Source organism: Ursus americanus, chromosome 19 (assembly GCF_024610735.1).
Source record: "Ursus americanus isolate L20-20 chromosome 19, mUrsAme1.1.p, whole genome shotgun sequence".
NCBI lineage: Eukaryota > Metazoa > Chordata > Mammalia > Carnivora > Ursidae > Ursus > Ursus americanus.
The window spans coordinates 27000537-27025151 of record NC_142145.1 but is presented as its reverse complement, the minus strand read 5'-3'; the positions used below and the strand labels follow the sequence as shown (position 1 = coordinate 27025151).

At 50.2% G+C, this 24615-nt stretch overlaps 1 protein-coding gene across 3 annotated transcripts in view; it reads left to right on the top strand.

Annotated features, from left to right (window-relative positions):
• SLC14A2 (solute carrier family 14 member 2) overlaps positions 1-3764 on the top strand; it is a 446643-nt gene extending 442879 nt beyond the window's left edge. For all 3 annotated transcript variants that reach the window (XM_045789981.2, XM_087869851.1, XM_045789982.2), the window contains one exon: positions 2675-3764. In XM_045789981.2, coding sequence (XP_045645937.2) covers positions 2675-2875 — 201 coding nt within the window. In that variant the 3' untranslated portion in view covers positions 2876-3764. The remainder of the gene's footprint in view (positions 1-2674) is intronic.
• Positions 3765-24615: the final 20851 nt, after the last annotated feature.

Genomic DNA, 24615 nt, shown 5'->3' with positions numbered 1-24615 from the left:
CTCTAGATCTAGTTTTAAATCTTTATTATTTAATTTTTGTGTGTGTTTTTAGATCAACTGCCCAACTAGCTTGTGGGCCAGTGTACATCTTTATTCATCCCTTGGCAACTAGAGTTGAGGGGGTCATGAAGGAAGGCTTCCGGAAAGGCAGGAAACCAAGCCCCAGCCCTGCCTGCGAGAAGCCAGAGTTGCTGGCTATGAGCTCGTGCAGCAGTCCAAGAACCCCCCCCTTCGTCTGAGCCATGCTGTGAGGTGGTGCTGGAGTCAGGAGGAGCCACATGGCCAGCCCCAGCTCCCACGTACAGGGTTTAGGGCCCACGGCCTGGCGCAGAGTGCTCAGGGCTCAGCCCGCAGTCAGTGCCTCCCCCTTTTGGATAAAGGTTCAAGGACACATTTTATAAAAGCAAACAGGAAAAGTCCCAGTAGTCCTGAAAGGGGACGAAGGTGGGCATTTTACCCACGCCTGTCTAAATCCCTTCTTCACCCTTAGTGAAATTGGGCGGGTTGAGCTTAGCCTAGGAAGGAATTTTCTGAACAAGAGAATTGGCCTTCCCTGATACCATCCTATGTCCCCCTAAATCCTCCTCTGGGCCCCCGTGAATTTTGTGTATGCCTCTGCTACCGCACTTGGCATACCGTGGTGTAACGAGCCTCGTGCACACTCTTCCTCTTCTGCCTTCGGCCTGTGGGCCCCTTCAGAGCCCAGGCCGGGTCATATCCGAATCTTTATGTCTAGTACCTATTGCAGTACCCCGCACATAACAGGTGCTCAAGAAATGCTGAACGAAGGAAACTCGAAGGGAGCAAGCCACCACCATGGGGAATACAGGCGCTGGGGCTGAAGAGTCAGCCAACAGAAACACGGACGGGCAACGAGAGCATGGAGTAGGGGCTCCGTGGCTCCTGTGCGCTCCAGGCTTTCCCATCCCGCGTGTACGCATCCTTATGCCTGAGTGTCCAGCCAGTGCCTGGGTGTCCTGAGCCTTCCTTGGGCAAGGTCCTGGAAGGGATGCCAAACGGGAGGCTTTTGTTGCCGACACCAGGCATTGACAGGATGGCTGGCCCTTTCTTCTGTGTGCAGAGAAGTTGGAGGTTATATCACTCAATTTAGGCTTTTTTTTTTTTTTTTTGGAATCAAGGTTACTTTCTATGTGCCTATGATGTTTAAGGCACTGTGCTGCTCACTCTCGGAGATACAAAACAGTGCAGGCTATTTACTCATTCTGAAGGAATTTCCAGTCTCCTGGAGGAACAGGATATAAAAATGTCCACTGACGTTTATGAGCCCCTTCAAGCCCTCCGCAGACGAGAGCACTTAGGAGCTGCATTCTTCTGCTTTCTCACTGGCAGGCGCAGGCACGGCCTGTGTCTTCCAGAGTGCCACCCTCTACTCGATGGTCATGACCACGGGCTGAGGGCTACTTATGGCGTCCTTAGTATGCACGAGGCACCAAGTCTCTGAGTAGACACTGTTATCCCTACTTAACTCTTGAGGAAATAGGTCTCAGATGATAGAAATGCCTTTAACGAGGTGGTTGGAGCTGAGATGGGGATCTGGGTCTGTGGGACTCTAGACCTATATCCTTTCCCAGTGTGGGGCTCCAGGGGGTGCTTCACAAAATATACTGTGTAGAGTGAACAGGGCTTTGGGGACACTCATTGGGTAGAACTGATTGCACTTGAGTATTCTTATGGCCGCAATTCTGGCTGCCATTGTTTTTCCCCAAGTCCCATCTGGCAGCACCATCTTTGAACACACACATTATGGGCACATGGTATTACCTGAGGTCTTTACTGCTTATAAGAAATGAGGTTGAGGGTGGGGGGGACATGATTTGGTCTGTGTCATAGTTGAATCTGCAGGCTTCTTGTCAACAAGCTCTCTACTCAAGTGATCTCAAGGAAGAGTGGGAAGGCGTATCAAAAAGGCTCAGGGCATCTTAAGGAATAAAAACAGGTCAACACCATGAGAAGGGGAACTGGGAATGGGAAAGCCCTTGAGAAGAGAAGTCGCTGCCTTCCACCTCCAGCCCCTGGGACTAGGACATCATGTCTCTGCCTCTCTCCAAGTGTCTGTTCTATCTCCCTGTGTCTCTGCGGTGCACACAGTCCCCCAGTGGCCACCCAGCACTGATTGGCTCTCCAGTCCTTTCAGACCAAGAGCTCAGTCTCTCTTCGTTCAAATTCTGAAAAGAGGGATTCAATTCCCAGGCCGTCTGCCTGCGGAAGTTGCATTTGAGTCAAGCATCTTGCTCTAGTCCAATCAGCTGTGACCAAAGAGAGAAAGAACATGAACTACAAAATGGTTGCCAAAGTTGCTCCTTCAACAGGTGCTATGGGAGAAGGCAGGCAATGGTCATAGTTTCTAGAGTTGGAGTTATAGCCTGGCCAGACAGCCTAAGACTAAATAGGATTTCTACATAAAGCCATATTGAAATAGGGTTCCAATGGCTGCATCTCGAAGAATGTGTGTCCACCTGTTACAATGCATGCAGAGAGCACTGGCATGATTTATTTACATTGGTCAAGAATTAAGTATTATTCCTATCACTGCCCACAAAGCATCCTGTCCTCTACCCAGGGCTGTAGGGAGGTGGTAAAGGCTGATGAAACAGGCACAAGCATGTGATATAACCAGGGCTTCTCTTGTGTGTCCCCCCTGTCCCTTGCTCAGTTTGGACTACCACCATGTACCTGGCCCTTCTGCCTCTCGGCACTCACCTTCCTGCTCCTGACAACCAACAACCCCGCCATCTACAAGCTTCCGCTCAGCAAAGTCACCTACCCAGAGGCCAACCGCATCTACTACCTATCCCAGGAGAAAAACAGAAGAGCATCAACCATAACAAAGTACCAGGCCTATGATGTCTCCTAGGTTGCCTTTTCCAAAACATGTCACTGTACATTTAGCCTTCAGCATGTTGTCCAGGTCCCCATACTGAAGGCCATGCAAACTCCCTTTCCATCTGTTCTATGATTTTCCCCTCAAGCAAGTCTACACCCTAGTTATTCCCCTGCGTAGGGACATACGTGTGTAGTCACCATTTAGGGACCTCTCTGTTCTAAAAGGTACAATACTTACCAAAGGTACAGTTAGTTTAAACTTCATACCCATGGCTCGCTCCAGAAGAGCTCCCTTTGAGGGGATTTGCCCTCTTCTGCAAAATAAGTCACATCCCTGAAGAGAACTCATCAAGAAGGAGAAAGAGTTTGAAAGCATGGGCCTCCAGCTTAGGCATTTCATGGAACCATGCACAGTTCCAGGAAACATGCATCAGCCTGGAAGGTGATGGGATGGTGTTGCCCCAGCCCGGCCTCTAGTGAGCTCCTGCCATCTTGAGTGAGCACATCCCTGCTCTCAGCCTTGACTTCTTAGTTTCATGACAGGGAAGGACTCTACAGTCCCTCTCACCTCAGAAGTGTTGATTCTTCTCTCTCTCCCATAACCTGACAAAATCAGCATGACCATCAAGTAATTACTTTGGGTAAGTAATAGACGGAGGGCTTACTTGGAGAAGAGGCAAGAAAATGTTAATGTTCTGAGATTTGTTCTTTAGTCATGAGAAGATATTCTCCAGACTTGGTGTTAGGAAACTAAATTCACTGAAAATGCCAATATGCCTTTCTTTACATAATAGAAATATTTCTGGAACTGTCATAAGATGAAAACTGATCTTTTTCAACATTCAAATCATGTTTTAAACAAATGTATTTTCTTTTGTAGTATTCATAAGCATTCTCTTATTAAATGGTTAAGTTCACAATATGGTATCACGGTTTTCTTAAAATGGGGCTCACGTACCCTGTTCACACATTGCCCATTTGTGGGGTTCTTTGTGGTCAAGCAAGTGTCTGACAAGACGTGAGGATAGGTTACAAATCATCAGAAGAGGGTCTGGTTTGCTTACAAAGCAAATCATACAGAAGGGACCACAGTCATTGTTTTTTGTTTGAGTAGAAGCACGGGCTATTAACAACATACCTTGCTTTTTAGTCCTGCATCCCAAAATTACAAACCCAGCCCCTCTTGAATGGCCAGTAACTCTTGTTATTTAGTTACTCTGGTTACAGCGTTGAACTCCTAACCCGCAGGACCCCTTTGTGGGAAGCCATTTGGCTCAGCCCTCCCTCCCCTCCTCCACAGGACAGGGATAAACCACCTCCAGTGCCTCAGTGGGACACCCTTCCCCATCTCACACTCCCAATTTAGCATGATGGGGTGAGGATGTAAGATGGCTGAAAAAGGCAAAGGGCAGGAGACACACCCTCTGTAAATGCAGCTTTCAGGAAAGAATTACATTAGACCAAAATCCATCATTTGGAAAAAGCTGGTGTCTATATGTTTTCTTTCCTCTGTCTGCCCTGAGATGCCAGCCATCTTCTGCCAGCCCAGGAGCACTGGGCTGCCTATTTCTCTACCAGATCATATCTAGCCATTATGACTTCTCCAGGAAGATGGAACACTTCCTGCTGGAAGCAAATCCCCCACATGGGAAAGGGGAATGAGTCACACTCCAGAGGCTACCTCCGAGTTTGTGATCACACCTTGAGGCCAAGAAGGTCTCAGGCTATATTTTAATGACCATGGAGTTGTGGCTCTCTGAAGATCAGGCATCCAGGAATTTCCCCAGATGGCTGTTTCTGCTCACAGCTCACTCAGCTGCCCCAGAACCCTTAAGTGATGACATCGAACCATTAAAATAGCACTTTTCGTGCATTTTCCACCAAAGTGTTATAATCTGGGTTTATGGAGAGCAGGAAACCCTCCACATGCATACCATTCTGCTTAGTGACCACTAACAAATCCCTTCAGCTGTTCTAAGGATTTCAATATCCTCATCTATAAAGCAAATTGAGTTGGCCCAGGATATCAAGCAAGGTGGGAATAGATGGGATAAAAGAACTCAACCTATGAAAATGTACGAAGGCCTCAGGATTTCAAAAGTTTATATCAACACCTCAATTAGGCGCCAACAGAGGAGAGAGGGAGCCAGCTCCCACCAGTTCCCAAGAGTTGGTTGTACAAGTGAGTACATCTCTCCCATCACACCTACGGCTTGAAATCAGCTGTGGGGGTAGTATTGCCACCACAGAAATCAACAAACTTCAAATCTGGGTTTTTCCACCCCAGACAGCTGGCTTACCAGCACACCACCACCAGGTCAGTTTGGCAGGAAAAAGAGAACCATTTGTTTTAAGACCGGAGGCTCAGAAACTAGGCCGAAGTACTCAATCCAGCAACACTGTGTAGATGCCATTCCACACACAGGAGGCATCTCTGAGGACAGAAAACATGCTCTCAGGCATGAAAAACAAGCTCAGAAGATTTACCCACCAAGTCCAACACTGAAAACACACCAGCTGGAAGCATCCAAATAGAACAAATCCAGGAAATGTTGCAAGGGACCCAAGGAGTGCAGGGAGATTGAACGCCATGGTAATGTTAGTTGTTCATTAGGACCAAAGGGGGAAAAATAGAAGGAAAGTACCCATAACAATCTAAAGTGGATTATTACATGACTGGAAAGTGAGGGGAGGACAAAAGAGTCAGGAGAGCCTGTTAGAGTACTGATAAGTTTAAAAAGTCCACAAAGAGGAATAAAAGTGTGATAAGAGCAACCATCATGAGAACAAAATTAGAATTATAGTTTTGAAACTAGAAGAAAATTCCATCTTTCCAATGGAAAGCAGCAAAGGAGGGGGGGAAAGTCTCCCCCAAAAAAGATAGTAAGTACAAAAAAATAAACAGAAGGTAGAGACTGCTCATGATATAATAGTAATTGACTGAAAAAAGCGTTAACTATTAAATTTGCACTGGAAGACAGAGACTCTCAGGTTGCATTTTTGAAAAAAGCCTACACAATTTGCCGTTCACAAGAAAAGCATTTAAAACAGAAAGACATAAATGTTTAAATTTTAAAAATGCAATAAGATAAATAAATAAACAAATAAATAAATAAATATGGACCAAAAGAAAGTGTAGGGCCTTGAAAAGTGAAATTTAATGGGCGCCTGGGTGGCTCAGTCAGTAAAGCGTCTGCCTTCGGCTCAGGTCATGGTCCCAGGGTCCTGGGATCGAGTCCCGCATGGAGCTCCCCCCTCAGCTAGGAGTCTCCTACTCCCTCTTCCTCTGCTCATGCTCTCTCTCTCTCTCTCTCTCTCTCTCTCAAAATAAATAAAATCCTTAATTTTTTTTTTAATTTAAAAAGAAGAAAAAAATTTAAGGCAAAGAAGTTAAAAAGCAAAGAGTGATCGACATCACTAATCATCAGGAAAATGCAAATCAAAACCACAATGAGGTGTCATTTCACCTGTCAGAATGGCTAATATCAAAGCCAAGAACCAACAAGTGTTGGCAAGGACTTGGGGAAAAGGGAGCCCTCATGCTCTGTTGGTGGGAGTGCAAACTGGTGCAGCCGCTGTGGAAAACAGTATGGAGGCTCCTCAGAAAATGAAAAATAGAACTACCTTACGACCCAGCAATCCCACTTCTGGGTATTTATCCAAAGAATACAAAAACACTAACTCAAAAAGATATCTGCACCCCATGTTCATTTCAGCATTATTTACAGAACTGAGACATAGAAACAACCTAAGTGTCTAATGATAGATGAATGAATAAAGATGTGGAACAGATATACAACAGGGTCATTTGTGACATGGATGGACTTCAAGGGCATTATGCTAAGTGAAATAAGTCAGACAGAGAAAGACAAATACCATATGTTCTCATTTATATGTGGAATCCAAAAATAAATAAATGATTTTTTTTTAAAGCAAGTTCATAGAGACAGAGAACAAATTGATGGTTGCCAGAGGTGAGAGGTGGAGGGTGGGAGAAATGAGTGAACTGTTTTTGTTTTTGTTTAAATAAATTTTTTAAAAAGAACAAAGAATGGTGTAAAAGGAACGTAGGACAAGGGTACATAATTATCACAAACACATATACTACGTAAACGATCGGCCTCGAATTCATCAAGTAACAGTTGGCTGGACTTCAGAGAGAAATAAACAAATCAATAATTGTAGCTTTTGCCAAAACCTCAGAAACTGATACATCAAGAGAACAAAAAGTGAACAGAGATATCAGAGATACAAACAATAGAATTAATGAGCATGAGCTATTATTTACACACAGGATTCTAAACCCTCCCACTCAACATCCCCCCTCCTAAAAAACCAAGCAGGGAACACACATTTTTCTCAGGCACACTTAGAAAATCAACAACATTGGGGCGCCTGGGTGGCTCAGTTGTTAAGCGTCTGCCTTCTGCTCAGGGCGTGATCCTGGAGTCCTGGGATCGAGCCCCGCATCGGGCTCCTCCACTGGGAGCCTGCTTCTTCCTCTCCCAATCCCCCTGTTTCTGTTCCCTCTCGCTGGCTGTCTCTCTCTCCGTCAAATAAATAAATAAAATCTTTAAAAAACAACAACAACAATACCATAGATCATGTATCACACCATAAAGCAAGCTTGGGATAGTCACAAAATGCTGGTGGGAAGTTGGCTGGGGAAGCCACTTGGAGAGCAGGTCTTCAGTATTCAGTCACGTTAAGTACACACACCCTCCGTGACCTAGACATTCCCCTCCCAAGTGTGTCCAGTGCTCAGGGAAAGTATGCCCTGCTTCCACGGTGGGTCTCCAGTAAGGCCGTTTGTCCCAGCATTCACCGTGGCGGGAAGCCAGAGAAGGCAGAGGCAAAGTGGAGTGGAGTGTGCCATGCAGCCCCCTCAGCAGGGGGATGCCCAGGACCACAGAGCAGCGTGGATAGATCTTAACAACCTAGTGCTGGGCGAAAACTCAGAACATGACACTTATGACCAGTATCATTTACATTAATTAAAATGCATGCACATCAAATAATAATACACGGTTTGCAATTACTCATACAAACAAAAAAGAGAAAAGGCAGCGGAGTATAAAAATGAAAAGACACGCGCACTTTCATACATTCCTGGGCCAATGAAGATCACAGACAGAGACTAAGCCACATGGGTAACTCAGCTCTGCCAGGAAAAAAGTCTTAACTGGCTGACAGTGTCCCAGCGGCCCCAGAGTTGGGGCAGGGTCAATCTGCAAAGCCCCCTAGGGCTCCATGCTGCCTGCACCAACATTTGGAAGCATTCTGGCCACACTTAAAATATGTACTTTATACATTTAATATACACATTAAAATATGTACTTTATACATTAAATATAATTTTTATATATTAAAATAATTCTGTGCTTTGCCTCCAAATTAGATGAACATTGTAATCCTGAGAGTAACAACAGTAATGAACTTGTTATGTATTTCCGCTCTTTGAATGTTTTAGAATCTCAGATAAAATGTGGAAAGAAAGAGAAATTTTGTTGTTGTAGAGAATGAAAGCGGTGGAGTCGAGACTATCAGCTGGGTCCTAGAAGAGTGGGGAGCTCAGAGACAATAAATTCACATAACCTCCCACCATCATCACCTAATCGGTGAGTCCACCACGTTCAGTGTGGAAAGGTCCCAGCTCTGAGGTCAGACAGACCCGGTTCTGAGCGCAGCCGTTCTCTGTTCCTTACTGGCTGGGGGTTAATCTCTCACCTGCAGCATATCATCTACAAAACGAGGATGATGCCCGCCTCAGGCAGTGTTGACGTAGCGCCAAGGAAGAGCCCTGAAATGTAACGGGTCCACGCCAGGAACCATCTGTGTGTGGCACTGGGGGGAGGGAGGGTCTCACACTCTTACCCCCGGTTCCCAGGCAGTCCCAGTGACCAGAAAGGCCCCAGAAAGCCTGAACATCATCTCGTAGGTTTTCTTTAAAATGTGGGTGTTCGGGACAGAGGGGCCAGATCAGAACCTGTTCTTAGCTTTAAGGTGCTAAGGAAAGGACTGGCTGGACACTGGACATAGCTCAGATGTGACCCAAGTGGGGGTGCACCAAGGCATCCCTTCATTTCATCATGTGGACTGTCCTCCTTCCTTCCTCTCCTACCTCACGTGTTTAGGAAAACTTCCTCAAAATGAACTCCCCAGAGGCTCCTGTTTCCTTAATCCCTTAAGGTCACTACCATGGAGTGTATGACTCTGTGGTTCTCTGCTTCAATTACGTGGGTCTTTCCTCCAGTCAGATTCTAAGTCCTACAAGGACAGTGGTTGTAATATACAAACCCACACATATAACACACGCATACTTATGCACACGCACACACATACACACATGCATTCAACATAGATACATAATACATACACGCATGCTATCACGGGAGTACGTACACCTGTGCTCACACAGAGATGAGTCCACCTACATACACACACACTTATGCATTCATACGAATCACACATACATATGTACCCACATATATAAGCACGTCTACATACACACACAGTCATTTTTGTTTTTTGTGTCTCTTCTGAGAACTAGCCATGGATGGGCACCTAGAAGCCCTGGGGAAATAATTGATTGAGGAATGGAAACACCTCCTATCCCCACTCAGTCTCCTCAACAGAACCCATTCGCTCAGACTGGCTGGATCTTGTGATGTTTCCTGCGTATAACCATCTGCACAGAATGGACACACAGAACCTCAGGCAGACCAGCTGCCTGAGTCTTGCCTCCGAAACTTCCGAACATATACTCCCCGAATAGTCTGTAGGAAAGGAACTCTTCAGAACAGACCCACCATCCAACCCTAAGCATGTCATCATTTGATGGGTAATAACTGAAGCCTCTCAAATGTCCTTTGCCACCATCCTTTCCTTATAGAGCCTCCATGGTTTGGACCCAGGTCATGTAATGTTCTTAGGTGAGGCAGGTGGGTGGTAGACCAGTAGCCCTCAAACTTGAACACACACACACACACACACACACACACACACACACACATGCACACATCATAATCACCTATGGCACTTGGTAAACAGAGCGGTGGGCCCAACCCCCAGATTCTGATTCAGTAGGTCTGAGGCAGGGCCTGAGAATTTGCATTTCTAACAAGGTCCGGCGTGACGGGGACCAGGGACCATGCTTTGAAAACCACTGGTATAAACTCAGAAATAGGGTGCCGCCTCCAGTCATCCCTTCCCCTTGCTCTGCCGGTTGTAATGCCCTGGTTTGCAAACTCCTGTGCATATTAATAATCACTGGCAGTGCTTATTAAAACACAGATCCCTGGCCCTCACACCCAAAGATTTTGATTTAGTAGATTTGGGTGGCACCAAGAATCTGAACTTCTAGCAAACTCTCAGGTCACACGGATGCTGCTGGGTCAAGGTGCAGACTCTGAGATCATTGCCCGGGCTGGATTAGAATCACCTGATTCCAGATCACATAGGTCAGCAGGGGCCTGGGGACAGGTAGTTTTAAAGATCCCGGTGTGATCCCACTGTGCAGCTGGGGTCGAAAACAACTATGTTGAGCCCCTGCCTCAGTCCCCAGTGGGCTTTGATAAGGGGCAGCAGGGCTGATGTGGGTGCTGCGAGAAGCACAGGGTGCCTGGAGGCGAGAGGGGTATGCACAGGAGGCAGAGAGAATCCTCAGAAGTGATGTTTGCCTCTTTCTCAGTGTTGTTGGGTACCAGCCCTGCACCCCAAAGGAGACTGCATTACAAAAAATGAAACCACTAAACAGGAAACATCTGGCCCAGGAGGCTGAGCAGACAAGCAAGGTTTTGCATTGGCCCCGGAAACCTGCTGGGCACGGAGCCTGGGCCCTAGAAAGGAAGACACTAAAGCAGCTGGGTCATCAGCAGCACCTGCGCTCACGCTGCTGCTCTCAGGCAGGGGTCTCCCTGGCCCCGCTGCACGGGCAGCGCTGGACACGGGGAGGCGCTGTGAGAAGCTACAGGTACGCGGTGTGAGCAGGCACAGATCGGGGTCAAGGGCTGCCCCCCTCCCCCTCCGTGGGGATGGAAAGCGGAAGAGGTGGGAAGGCAGGGACAGCAGCAGGTGCTGCTGCAGGTGGACAGACAGGTGGGCAGGTGGTAAAATAGAAAAGGCGCTCCACCGGCCAGGTAGATGTCGAGGTAAGAGATCAAGAAGACTGAGAAAAGCAGAACACAGAGAAATGTGGGAGGGCAGGTGCCGGGAGGCCAGGCGGTCCCATAACAGGAAGAGGACCAACAGCAGGCGGGTTTCAGTGGCGGCACGAGGCTCCTCCCCTCTGTGAACTGCTGGGTGGGACCAGGATGGGACAGGAGGTAGTGCCCCCTCCTTTCCCCAGCACTCGCTTCTTGAGGAGTCAGTGTGAGTCAGGAGGACCCACCAGAACGTTGGAGAGGGAGTGTCACCTCTAGTGTGGCCTGAGCAGATGTGGCAACGCGTGTCATGGGGGTGGGAGGGGAGCCAGTCAGATAGCAGGGCATTTAAAAATCCTGGTAGCCAGACCAGCATCCTCAGAATCTTGGGGGGGGGGGGGGACAGGCAGGAGCAGTTTTCAAAGCTCCGCAAGGGATACAGCCGAGGATGGACGCCCCCGCAGCGGAAGGTGTAGAAGGGCCGCGGGCGGATGCCCTTGAAGACAGCAAGTATGCGGAGGCTCCCCTACCTTGGCTCCTTGCCCTTGGCTCCTTGGCCTTGGCCCCAGGACCTCAGCAGGAATAGATGGAGCCATCACGAATCGGCCATCGATCTCCGAGTAACCTCCATGTTCTTTAGGCAAATCCTAATTTTAACGTAAAATGTGACATTGACTGTACAGCTTAACACTTAATTTTATGCTCTCTGGTGTTGCTAGCTTCACCTGGCTGGGTCTTACTTCCAAAAGGAGGCGGCAAATTCTGAGGCCAGGGACCTCGTCTCCTGATGCTGTGACCACAGCACGGGCTTGGGCTCAAGCACATGGCTGCGCACGGGATTTCCTTGCAGCTTGATTCAGTTGGGGCTCCTGGGACTGTTATCTGAAGGAAGGAAGGTGCCGGGAGAGCTTCCATGGAGAGAGGGAAACCGCGTCTGAGTGTTAAGGGCGAGGGCTGGTGTCCGCAGAGCCGGGTCCAATCCCAGCCCCGTGATGTAGATTAATGTTAATCTACATCTAATACTTATATTAATATTAAACAGCAGTGTTTTTTGAACGTGTGGTCCATGAACCACCCTCATCAGACTCACCTGGATGGGGTTTAAAAATGCAGATCACTGGGGCCCTTTCAGACCTAGTCGTCAGAAACCCTGGCGTGGAAGCCCAGAAGCTGCCCTGCCATCTCTGGGGTGATGCCCGTGCCCACCAAAGCTTGAGAACCGCTGCTCGTCCTTGGATTGAAGGACAGAGCCAAGCTGTGTGTGCAGAGATGGGGGCAGAGTCTGGCACGTACCTAGGACCAAGATGGCTCTTCCTGTCCCTTCCTTTCTCGTGGGCATCTTCACTGCCCACCTCCATGCCCTTCAACATGCTGACACGACCCGAGAGCGGAATCACAGAACTCAAGCTCCGGATGTGCTCCTTGGCCTGTGATACTTCCAGATTGTCACCAGAGGGCGCCAGAGCATCTCCAAAGTCAAGCCGATCTCCCCTCCATGGCAGGCTCTGGTTTCCCGATCTCAGGCCTGTCCCCCCACCTCACTGATTCTCAGAAGGATGTTGGGCCTCATGAGGGAGTGGAGTTGCTAAAAAGCAAAAAGTATTTATTACTTGTGAGCCCTGGGGAGTTTGTCTAACGTCTCTGAGCCCAAGATTCTCACCCCAACATGGAAAAATATGAACCTTTCATTGTGCTTTTAACAATTAAAGGAGATCATAGAGGTGATGTTCCTTCATCAGCTCCAGGCTACTATTATTCTACCCCAGGCAGTGATTTACACTGCTAGGAAACCAGAAAGTTTGAATGGGAAAATTATATATATATATATATATATATATATATATATATATATATATATATATATATATATATTTTTTTTTTTTTTTTTTTTTTTTTAAGTGTAGTGTGCATTGGAAGAATTAACAGAGCCAAACAAGGAACATTCGGTTGTAAAATTTTGGATCATCTCTGCATGAGATGGGTGCAGCCTGCCCTCTCCCCAGCCCATGCAAGCACCAGAACTTCATGTTCGCAGACGCATCCCCCTTCAGAGACCCCAGTGAGCAAGGACTTCTCAAAAGGATGGATGCAGGAGCTTTACCTTAAAATTAGGTACACTGTGATGGTGTTTTAGAAAAATGGTTATTTGCTAAAACCAGTTAAATGTTTGTAGATGTGTAAGTGACCACAAGAATGAATTTTATGAAATGTGTATGAAATTATTTATTATTATTTATACTTAATTTCCTTATGAACAAATCTAAGTGCAGCCTTGACAACACTGGTGGCCAGTGAAGAAGGGGACAAGAAAGGGAGAGGGGCAGGAAGAGCCATCTTGGTCCGAGGCACCTGTTGGCCTCTGCCCCCCATCTCTCCAGACAGTTGTGACGAAGGCTTCATGGGCCTTGGAGGGAACGCCGACTTCCTCAGCCGCACATACAAGCTCGCTAAGCTCTTCCACGGCAGGGTGCCTTCTGAGGCTCAGACACGGGGCGCTTTATTTTACTCTGCTCTGTTCACGTCATTGCCGTCATCCTTCCCTTCCCTTTTCCACCGGAAGCACTCCTATTCAGTGTTCAGTACCCAGTTCAAATGCCACTAGCATCTTTTGTGGAGTGTTTTGAGTCCAAGCAAAGCTAGGTTTCCTTCCTCAACAGTTCCATGGTATTCTGTGCATACCTCAACTCAACATTTTCAGTGTCTTGTAACAGGCTGACGGGGCCTCCTTGTCCACCAGAGGTGGCCTTAAAATTGACCCCTCCAAGGATCTTGGGCTCTGGCCCAATGCCCTCAGGCCAAGCCAAGAGTCACTCCACTCCAGGCTGCCATGTCTACTGTGAGATCAAGTGGCAGAGCTCAGACAGCCTACAACAAAACTGTTGTTAACATATATCCAGAAAAGTGAAAAAATCACAAATGAACACTTCACGAATGAATTTCCAATAAATGAACCTACTTGTGTGATCAAGAAACAGAATATTAGCAACATCCAGAAGCCCCTCAGCGACTGTATTTAAAAATGCATTTCTAGCTATATAAACTCATAATTTTAAAAGTAGCTATCAAGTTTCAAATATGTGAGTCGTTAGTAGCTTTTCAAAGACATTTGTAGAAGTTACAGAAGACAAATGCCCCTGAGGAAGCCACTCTGAGGATCTGGAGACAGTGTTCCTTTCCAGAGTGACATCGGGGCCCTGGGCTAACCTGAACCCCACAGTGGGCACTTCTGAGCCTTGGAGCTGAGCCAGGGTCCCGGGAGGCAGCTACATCATCTAATGGAGTGAAACCACTAGTGATGTTTGAAGAACAAGGTCACGTTGACGATAAGGCCATTCGAGGTATAGGTTAATGGAGGTGAGATGGAGAACGGCTACCGTTGGTTGCCTGCCAACTCTGTATGATCTCTGCTAGAGACTTCCCGTAAAGCACCCCATAAAGAGGGTCGTCCTCATCTGAAAGAAGAGGGCGCTAAAGAGAACTAAGAGGACTTGTCCCACGTCTTCAACTTATCATCCCTAGAAGCCCCAGAACCGGGATTTCAATCCATCTGACTCTTGAGAACATCTTTTTAGAAGGAACAGCATAGGCAAAGGCACTGAGGTAGGAATGAGGACCATTCGTCCTGGGTATTTTTATCCAGGGCGGGGGGGGGGGGGGGGGACTGACACACCCATGCGACATCCCACTGAGGAGCAATGAGAGTTATGGAGGGAGGGGTAGAGTAGCACCCCATTACAGGGGGGAGGTCCTGAAAATGGGTAGAGGAGCTTTAGTGAAAGGACGTCTACTTGTCTCAACCAGCTTTGCCCCTCCTGCCCTTGCGTCCCTGATGATTAAGAGTTCATGGACCTTGGTGTGCATGTGTGTGTGTGATATCTTAATATATTTTTTTCTTCTGCATTTCTGCAGATGTCTTGATGTTTCCCGACGGCATGTTTCATAGTCCCTACTGCCCTGGTGTTTTCCATTAGAGGAAATGTACTGGCTCTGTGACTGGCCTATGGCCTTGGCCCCCAGCATCACAGAGGTGTTTGGGATGGCACCCTGACCTTTTTTTTTTTTTTTAAGATTTTATTTATTAATTTGACAGAGATAGAGACAGCCAGCGAGAGAGGGAACACAAGCAGGGGGAGTGGGAGAGGAAGAAGCAGGCTCATAACGGAAGAGCCTGATGTGTGACTCAATCCCAGAATGCTGGGATCACGCCCTGAGCCAAAGGCAGACGCTTAACCGCTGTGCCACCCAGGCGCCCCGCACCCTGACCTTCTGACCTAACATGCTGACAGGACAAACACAAGCCCACGAGAGGCAGTCGCACAACACATCTGTGTGGTTGCGCTGTGTGTGTGCAAGGATTCCAGCACATTCCTCTTATCTTGAGGTCCCTGTGTTCAAGGGAGGAGTACTGGACAACAGGTTGCCTGCTGCCCCCTCAGGCTGACCTTCAAGGCTCTTCTGTGGGGCCGGTCCACCTGCCCAGCTGCCGGATGCCCTCCGCTAACGGCAGCCACACCGTCGAAGGCATCACGCACCCTCAAGGTGGATGGCCTGGCTGGTACCTGGCCCTACCGCTCACCAGCCCTGAACGGTTCCCCTCACCACTCCTGTTTCCTTACCTTTTAAAAGACTATGCTGCCTGAAGGGGAGAAGAAGCATCTGCCCTCCCCGCCCCCAGCAAAATCAAAGTCCTGCGGGACAGAAGTAATGGCTAGCAGAGCCAAGCCAGGGGTCCCGGTGCCTCGAAGTGCTGGTAGGTTCTGATGAAGGGCTCTGCTCACTCCTCATCCTCCTCCTGCCCTCTCGTGGGGCCGGATGCTGGTTCCAATGGCCCCCCTGTCTCAGAAGGTAACCCAGGCTCTCCTCTTCCCCCACTTCTGGGTAAACAACCCCCACGTTCCGTGTCTCCGGCCCTGAACGCTTGCCCAGACCACAGTGTTGTATCTCCCACTGCATGCTGGGATTTCTGCCTGTCCGTCTAGACATCTCAAACTCCTCGTCACCCAACGGGCCTTAACTGCCTTTACTCTACCTCGTACTGTCGTTTCAAAGCTGTTATTAAAGAGGAACAGACGTACATCAAAGTGGTGAATGTCCGCAAGCTAACACACCCCGGCAACCAGCACCCAGATCAAGACGCCGTCAGCACCCCGGAAGGCCTCCTCGCGCCCCCTTCCGGTGGTGGTTGGCATACACACCTCTCCAGGTTAGCCTGTTTCCGAACCTCGCGTAAATGGAATGATACAAGTTGCACTCCTGTGCTTGGCTTCTTCCGCGCGACGTTGTGAGATGCGTTCACACCGTTGCCTGGACTCGGAGGGCCCTCGTTCTCTAGCCGTGCAAGCATCACTGTTTACCCACCACACTGCTGGTGAGCAACGGCGCTGCTCCCCACTTGCGGCTGGTATGAGAAGTGCGGTGTTGAACTTTGTGGTGCGTGTCTTCGGTGTGACGACGCACGGATTTCGTCCGCGCGTTTGCCGGGCCGTAGCCGACACCGCCAGGCGGTCAGTCCTCGCAAGGGGCTGCGGGAGTCTCTCTCCCCGCAGTGGACGTGAGTTCCGGTTGCTCCTCTCCCTCACCAACCCTTGAGGCCGTTTTTAATTCACTCACGCTTCTCGCCACGCCTATCGTGTCCCTTTTTCCTCCCAAATTATCTCATGTGTTCAGCCCTTCCCGCTTGGCGCTGCCTGCTGCCGGACTGTGAGCTCCTGCCAGCCTCCCCAGCTTTGGCCTTCAGGCTCCGCGAACCACTCCCAGCAAATCTCCCTAAACGCTGCTTAACCATCACTCGGTTCTGCCCGCGGACCTTCAATCGCCCCTGATCTCCTATTACTTTAGACCTGCATCTGTTCCTCTGTCTGGCTTTTGACACTGTCTGCGAACACAGTCCATGATCAAGCAGACCTGATCTTTCCCTCAGGCCTCAGTGTTGCCCCCCAACCACCACCCCCCCACCCCCCGCCCAGGGTGACTTCCGACGCCTCAGTCCCTCTCCCTGCAAGTCCGGGACATCAGCTTGTCTGGCAGGAGAACGGTCTTCTTCGTTAGCGGTTCTGTAAGAAACCCCCAAGCTGGAGACCGTTCGTCCTGGCAGAGCCTTGGAGAACCTGTTCCAACACCCCTGTTTCAAGAGAAGCTCCAAATTATAAAGAATTTTTAAAATTTATTTCTATTTTTTTTTAAGATTTTATTTATTTATTTGACAGACAGAGCAGGAGAACACAAGCAGGGGGAGTGGCAGAGGGAGAGGGAGAAGCAGACTTCCCGCTGAGCAGGGAGCCTGATGCAGGGCTCGATCCCAGGACTCTGGGATCATGACCTGAGCTGAAGGCAGTCACTTAACCACCTGAGCCACCCAGACGTCCAAGAATTTTTTTTTTTTAAGATTTTATTTATTTATTCGACAGAGATAGAGACAGCCAGTGAGAGAGGGAACACAAGCAGGGGGAGTGGGAGAGGAAGAAGCAGGCTCATAGCAGAGGAGCCTGATGTGGGGCTCGATCCCAGAACACCGGGATCACACCCTGAGCCGAAGGCAGACGCTTAACCGCTGTGCCACCCAGGCGCCCCCCAAGAATTTTTTTTTTTAATCCTAATGACTTGACAGGTGTTTTTGTGACTTTCTTAAAGTGACAAGTATCACTTCTTATTTGCTGGTAGTCTTTTTTTGATTTGAAAGCAGGCCGAGCTTGGGATATGAGCTGGATGGGGAGAAGAGGGGAAGCAGGTAGAAATTCCAAGTCAGCTCTGCTTTTAAAACTGCTTCTCAGGCAGATAGACATCCTTGCCAGGGGCAGTTCTCAAGCAGAGGCTTCTGATCAGTAGAAAGGTACCGAGAATCACAAATAAATGTGGGGGAAATGAGAAGCAGGCAGATTTTTCTTACTCCTCCCAATTTTAAAAAGGCAAATCCAGCTATGTGTTTTTGTTTGCTTACAGTTTGTTATAGTTTTTACTTGTATTCTTTACACAAGGGATCCCCGATATACTCTAGTTCGTATTGTCCGTATTTAGAGCTTAGAGCATAATTTTGCTATTTTAAATGGCCAGAGAGGCTCATAGCCCCATCTTTCCTTTGATAATGTAGTATTTTTCTCTCCTGTACGTCCTCTGATGCTGAGTCCTGGGAAGTCCCTTGGAAACACTAACTCAAAGCCTGGTTAGTAGCTCCCATCACAGGGAAGCAAACATCAGAGTGCACGGTCAATCCACGTGCCTTGCCCAGGCATGACGAACACTGCCTCCTTGTGCACCCAAGTGGGGCCTGGCCTCGCGGGCTGTGACCCACGGCACACACCCTCCCTCGACATCGTGAGGCTGTCCGCAGCACACAAACATGCCACGTTTCCCTTGGCGGACACTCAGCTTTCTTCCTGAAAGGCTGCTCTGTCTTTTCCTGCCTTCACAAAAGTGCTACTCAGGAGTCAAGGGCCTTACGAGGCCTGTATGTTCAGTAAAGCTCCCTCCGCCTACTCCAGACCCACTGATATTATCCAAACTCTCTAGCCCGAGTCTAGCAGACTCTCTAGTCTGCTCACAGTTTAGCCCTTCGTGGCACATCATCTTGTATCACGTAAGACAACCCTAAAATCTGCCAGTTCCTGATTAAACATGACAGCATCCTGTCCCTCCCTGGAAGACTGCACGATGGGCTTCCTTGTAGGCGAATGAGTTTACACATCCCTTCTGTGCTCAGGAAAGAGTGCCTTTCTGCCCACAGCAGGACCAGTGATCACGCTGAGCCTTGACGCTGACGCTAATGCTCCCCTGTGTCTTATGGCTGCACCAGCTGCGAGAACCAGCTTCTACTTTGCGCCATCGCTGCCGTCCCGAGGACTTTCCTTCATCCACAGTAAGACAGGACATTGGGGATGAATAAATGGCCCCTAACTGCCTCAGAGCACAGCCTGTAGCCTGAGAGAAGATGCTCGTCTCAGGTCAGCAGGAAGGCACGAGCCGGTGAAGGCATCATGAGTGTACAGCCTGAGATCTGGGATGTAGAGAGGGGAGGAGTCAGCCATGGTGCACCCCCAACCCCAGTGTTCGAAGAGCCAGGCCTCCTGGGTGTAGGTGAGCCCCGGTGCAGAGCTAGGCTAGGGACCGACCCGTATCAGCCACACCGACCTCCACCATGGAGGCCCTGAAGACGCACGCTGGCTTTCCGCTCACCCACCCTCAGGGGGACTCCGTGCCCCAAGGCCTGGCCAGCCTGCGTGCCTGGAGCTGGGGCTCGGCCCTCCCCAGTTTTGGGACGGTTTCAGAGGCAAGCCAGAGCCTCTGACCACAAAGGCTGGCCTGTAATTGAGTGCTGGCTGCTCGGTGCCTGAGGCTGATTGACCTGCGGCAGGAGCAGACTAACAAGGGCTGACCCTGCGTGTTTCGGATGCCCCCTGGACCACACGTCCCAGGCACAATGCTATACCCTGCTCCGAGGGCTGTATTTGGGGGGAATCCACCCCCAGCCCCTGCACCCACAGACACACACACGTACCTCAGTACCGTGCAAGAACTCACCCGAAGCCTTCGAGTCCCCATAGTGACGGAGTCATTCCGTTTATGCCTCCACGGGCTCAGGGAAGAGCTCTTGAGGATCTCCATGAGCCAGACACTGAGCCCAAAACTGAGGCTACAGCTCCGAGCAAGACCCGCCCAGACCCCGCCCTCAGGAAGCTTGTAGTCTAGTGGGCAGAGTCGAGGGAACCAATCTCACACCCGTGTGTAATGACACACAGTCAGCGATCGAGGCTGTGAGAGAAAAGAGAAGCGCAGGGAGACGTGTGCCCAACCCTGAGGTCCTGGCCTCCAGACTCACCTGCCGCCAACAGCCGTCTGAATGGGGGCCGGGTCAGCGACCGGCCCAGCGACCGGCCCGGGGTAGGAGGGGTAGCAATGGGCTCGCAGGGGTAGTCAACGTGTCAACTGCTTTAAGGTAGCCTAGAAAAAGTACAGTTCAACACAGGTCATTTTGCCTTTTAGCCAAAGGACTTGTAGAGCAGGGTGGGGTGGGGGAGTATTGCAGGGGCCCAAGGGTAAAAAGGCCAAGCAATCCCAGAGGGAGAACCAGGAGGTAGGGCCTCCCAGGGATGATCTCACGCCCCGGGGGGTAGGGGCTGCACCGGCAGTGTGGGGGTGCTTGTCCTGTGGGCGGGCAGGATGCAGAGGCTTCTGGCTGGACCCCAGGTGCCACTGTGGGGCTCCCAGGGTGGGAGGACCGCCCCCCCCCGCCCCCATGCAAGCAAGCGTCCCCCTCTCGTGACCTGTGATAACTGTCATGGTGACTGAGGGCTGGAAGGCACTCAGCAAGGCTGTATGAAGCCCTCAGCACCAGGCGGGGGGGGGCGGGCCCTGCTGGATTCGGCTAAGGGGATGGCGAGGCTGCTCCTGGAGCGCCGCCCTCCACCGGCGTGGCCCAGCATGTGACATCGCGCTCAGGGCAGCCAGCTGGAACGCCGCAGTGACTCACTTGGGCTCTCCATGGAGTCTCCAAGCAAGACATCGGAATCTGTAAACCGTTGCCGCTCCAGGGGCTTGAATCCGTCCCTTTTCACGGAGTCTCAAAGACAGGGACGCTTGAGAGGGTGCTTCCAGAACTTTAAAATGCATGCAAATCCCCTGGGAATCTGGTTAAAATGCAGATTCTGATTCCCAAAGTCTGAGCGGGGCTTCATTTCTGAAAAAGCTCCCACGGGTGTCAAGGCAGCTGGTTTGCGGACACCTTAAAGACTTGAGAACATGAACAAGAGTGAATGAAATGGAGCCCTCCCCTATCCCTCGTTAGTGCAAAGCGTCAGCTCTGTCACCCACCATTTGTTGAGCCTCGGAACTGAGGCAAAGATGGGCAGGAGGAAGGAAGTCAGAGGTAGGGATCGTTTTAGATGGGGATAATAATGAAGGTCGCCTTTGCCTGAATGCCTGTCAGGTGCTGCCATCGTGTCCGACCTTTGGGTTTAGCAAGGGAAGTACTACTGATCTCCCTTAATTTTATACTGGGCTCAAGGCTTGGAAAGATGACGCGATCTTCCCCAGGGTGGGATCGCTGCTGGACTTTGAATCCTTGTCTGTCAAACTCCAAACTCCAGCAGATCTCATTATGACACACGTCCTTGTTTTGGAGGGTAAGGAAGTAGAATTAGATTTAGTCCAGTGGTTCCCAACCTTGCTGGCATGTTAGAATCAGCAGGACTTTTAGAGCTCCCACACCCCAGAGACCTACATGATGGATCTTAACCTGGCCTGAGTTTAAGTTAAAAACTGGAAAGAAGGGGGACACCTGGGTGGCACAGTCAGGCAACCAACTCTTGGTTTTGCCTCAGGTTGTGATCTCAGGTTCATGAGTTTGAGCCCACCCCCACCCCACCCCCCACGCAGGCTCAGCGCTGAGCACCGAATCTGCTTCATTCCCTCTTCCTCTCCCTCTGCCCTTCCCTCTGTTTGTCTGCGCACTCTCTTTCTAGAATAAATAAATAAATCTTGGGGCACCTGGGTGGCACAGTGGTTAACTGTCTGCTTTCGGCTCAGGGCGTGATCCCGGCGTTGTGGGATCGAGCCCCACATCAGGCTCCTCTGCTATGAGCCTGCTTCTTCCTCTCCCACTCCCCCTGCTTGTGTTCCCTCTCTCGCTGGCTGTCTCTATCTCTGTCGAATAAATAAATAAAATCTTTAAAAATAAATAAATAAATCTTAAAAAAATAAAAATAAAAAGCTGGAAGTAAGGTGATGCATGGAAAGAAGACATCTGCTAGAAGTCATAGGTGGGGATGGAGATTCTCTTGTCCTTCTGCTATGAGCAGAAGGAACAACCAGCTATTAAATGGAGCTGGATAACTGCATGACTGCACTCGAGAGCTGGAAATGGAGGCGCCTCACCGGCTCCTGCCACCACCCCCCCCGGCTCCCCTGGCAAGGGCAGGGACACTGCACTGTGTGCCAGCTGGCCTCTTGGCTCCATCCAGGGAGCGCCTACCACAAAGGGTGCCCCCAAGAGGCGTCGGGGGTCAGTGGGAGCTTGGGGCCTCATCTGGTGCCTTGTGTCTGTTTACCAAACGAAAACGTTGTGGGCTCAGAACACACCGCGGAGGGACCTTGTCCTGGACTTGCCATCCTGGTTTCTCTCTTTGTGGGGGGCGAGAGGAGGGGAAGGAAAGAATGAGAATGAGTTTCTTCCCCACGCTGTCTTCATTTAGAAACCCTGGCTCGGGACGCAGAAGACACTCAGGGCGGTCCTCGCCTGCACACTTGCTGGGGGTGAGCACCCCGTTACGCTTGTGACGTGTCACGTGTAAAGCCAAGCTGCCGTAGAGAGACGGAGAGCAAGCCGCAGTCCAAATGAAATGCTGCTGGAAGTTTCTGAGCCAAATGACACATATTTAGAAATACCTACAAATGCAAGCTGTAGGGAAAAATACCGAAATCATGACATGTCCCATAACTTCGTTCTCCCCCTCCACCGTTTTCTTCAATTAGCTCTTCTCTCCTGTCACACACATTTTATGAAGTTCCTCAAAGCCTTTCTGGGAAGAGATCTGTTGTGAATAAAGACAACTCTTAGATTCTGACCTTACTGTCTAGTATCTTCTAGCCCAGGTGGGATGGTGTGGCCTAAAGTATGTTTTTAATAAAAGCCGATCCCTGAGCTGTGGCAGGGCCAGGGGGCCGGTCGCCTGTCTCCTGAGGAACAGGGACCTAAATTGCTGTCCGTTCCCCGGATGCAGCCTGGACAGCAGTCTGCTGGGAAAGTGGAGGGACAAAGGCTCAGTGAGAGCGTGTGGACAGAGTGGATAGGGGGAGGGGGAGAGAGCACTTTCTCGGGGCAGAGGTTCGATGGAGAAACACAGAGGAGGGAAAGCTGGGCACGTGTCAGTTGTGGTCGCGCCGGACGGAGGGCTGGCAGAGGAGTTCAGAGAGCCAGCAGCGACGGGCGCACACACGAGGGGAAGCACACGGGCTCGGGGAGGGGAGGAAAACAGCATCAGGGCTCAAACACTCGGCAAAAGGTATGCCATAAGTGCTAGTAAGAGGTGCTGAAGAAAGAACCGAGAAAAAGTCATTAAATTATCAACAAGGGTTTAAAAACACTTGTGAACTCATGTATGCACCCATTGGGTGCCCACCTGTCCCTCTGCTCTCCGGCTCAGGGGGTCCTCTCCAAAACCACAGGGACTGGGTGACAGTAGCCCCTCGCCCCACAAAGTTTTGGGGACCCTCGTCAGCCTGGTCCAGAGTTCTTGCTCGGCAGTTGTCTCCACGCTCGCAACTACGTCTCCTCTGATGTCACGGCCAGGAAGACCTTCCCCCGGTCCACGCCAGGAGCGGGGAGCCCTTCGGGGATGCCCAAGGACCACCCAACCCCGAGTGAGACGGGCAGGCTTCGGGACGGTGACGCCTCCCTGGGTCGGGTGCAGAGCTTCACACGCACCCTTGCCAAACCTCATCACGTCCGTGTAAACAAGGAAACCTACCCCACACTACAGCGAGGAATCTGAGTTCCAGAAAGGGTCGCTCACGTACCTCAGGGAAAGCATCTAGGAACGGACAAAGTACGGATTCGGGCTCAGGTCCGTCTGCCTCAGGGGCCCGCGTGCCCGCACTACCTCGAACACATCACCTAGCAAGGCTGCATTTCGTGAGTGGCCCCGCGGGGGGACTTTACAGGAACTGGGGGAAAGGCTGGGAAGGTTAGGACGGAGGAGGAGGTGGTTCTGCCAAGACTTGAGACCCAATCCTGACCAGGGCCACTGAGGCAGGAGGCTGCACGGGTGCCGTGGGGAGGCGGCTTCGGGATGAGGTCTCTAACAACGTGCGAATTAACGAAAGGCGAACAAAGATCAGCAGCTGGAAATATCGGACGGGGCTGAAGGACATCAAAGTACGAACTTTGGTCTTAGACTTTGAACAAGTTATTTAAACTCCGTGAGCCTCAGTTTCCTCATCTGCAAAATGGGGATAATGGCATTTACCCTCCTAGGACTTTTGCAATGGTTGAATGACCAACGGGAATAGATCGGTTTGCACAGTGTTCGGCACGTAGAGTGAACCTTCAAGCGCTTGTGCCATTCTTATCATGATCATTCTTCTTGCTGTGGGGGATGGTAACCCATTTGCATAAGGAACTCCTGGAAACTGGTGTGGTTCCTTTCATTCCCATACCAGGCCCTCTGACTGTCCTCTTATGATTCATTTTTTTCTTTCTGGGTAACCTAGGAGCTTATTCTCACCTTATTTTACCAGGACAAAATGTTAGAGGGAGACTTCCCTGAAGCTCAGAACTGTAATCATGAACCCCGACCTCTGGTCTCCCTCCTAGGACCCTGCCACACACACCCTGAGCGACAAGGGAGGCTGAGTGGGGGCTAAGACAGGGAGCCCTGTGGTTTCGTAGGTGTCCAGTGGGGGGAGCCAGCGAGTCGTGGCTGCCTTGGGGACCTCTGACAAGCGCTATCAGCAATTGCAGGAGGCGGGAGGTCCAGATGAAAGACCCTGACATCTGCACAGCTCTCTGTGGGTTGTTTGGTTTTTGCTTTTGCTTTTGGTTGTTGTTGTTTTTTAATTCTGCGGTCCAGGAAGTGCACCTGAGTTGGTTAGACTCCCGCCATCCCACAGCAAGCCACAAAAACTGAATTTTAAGAAGAAT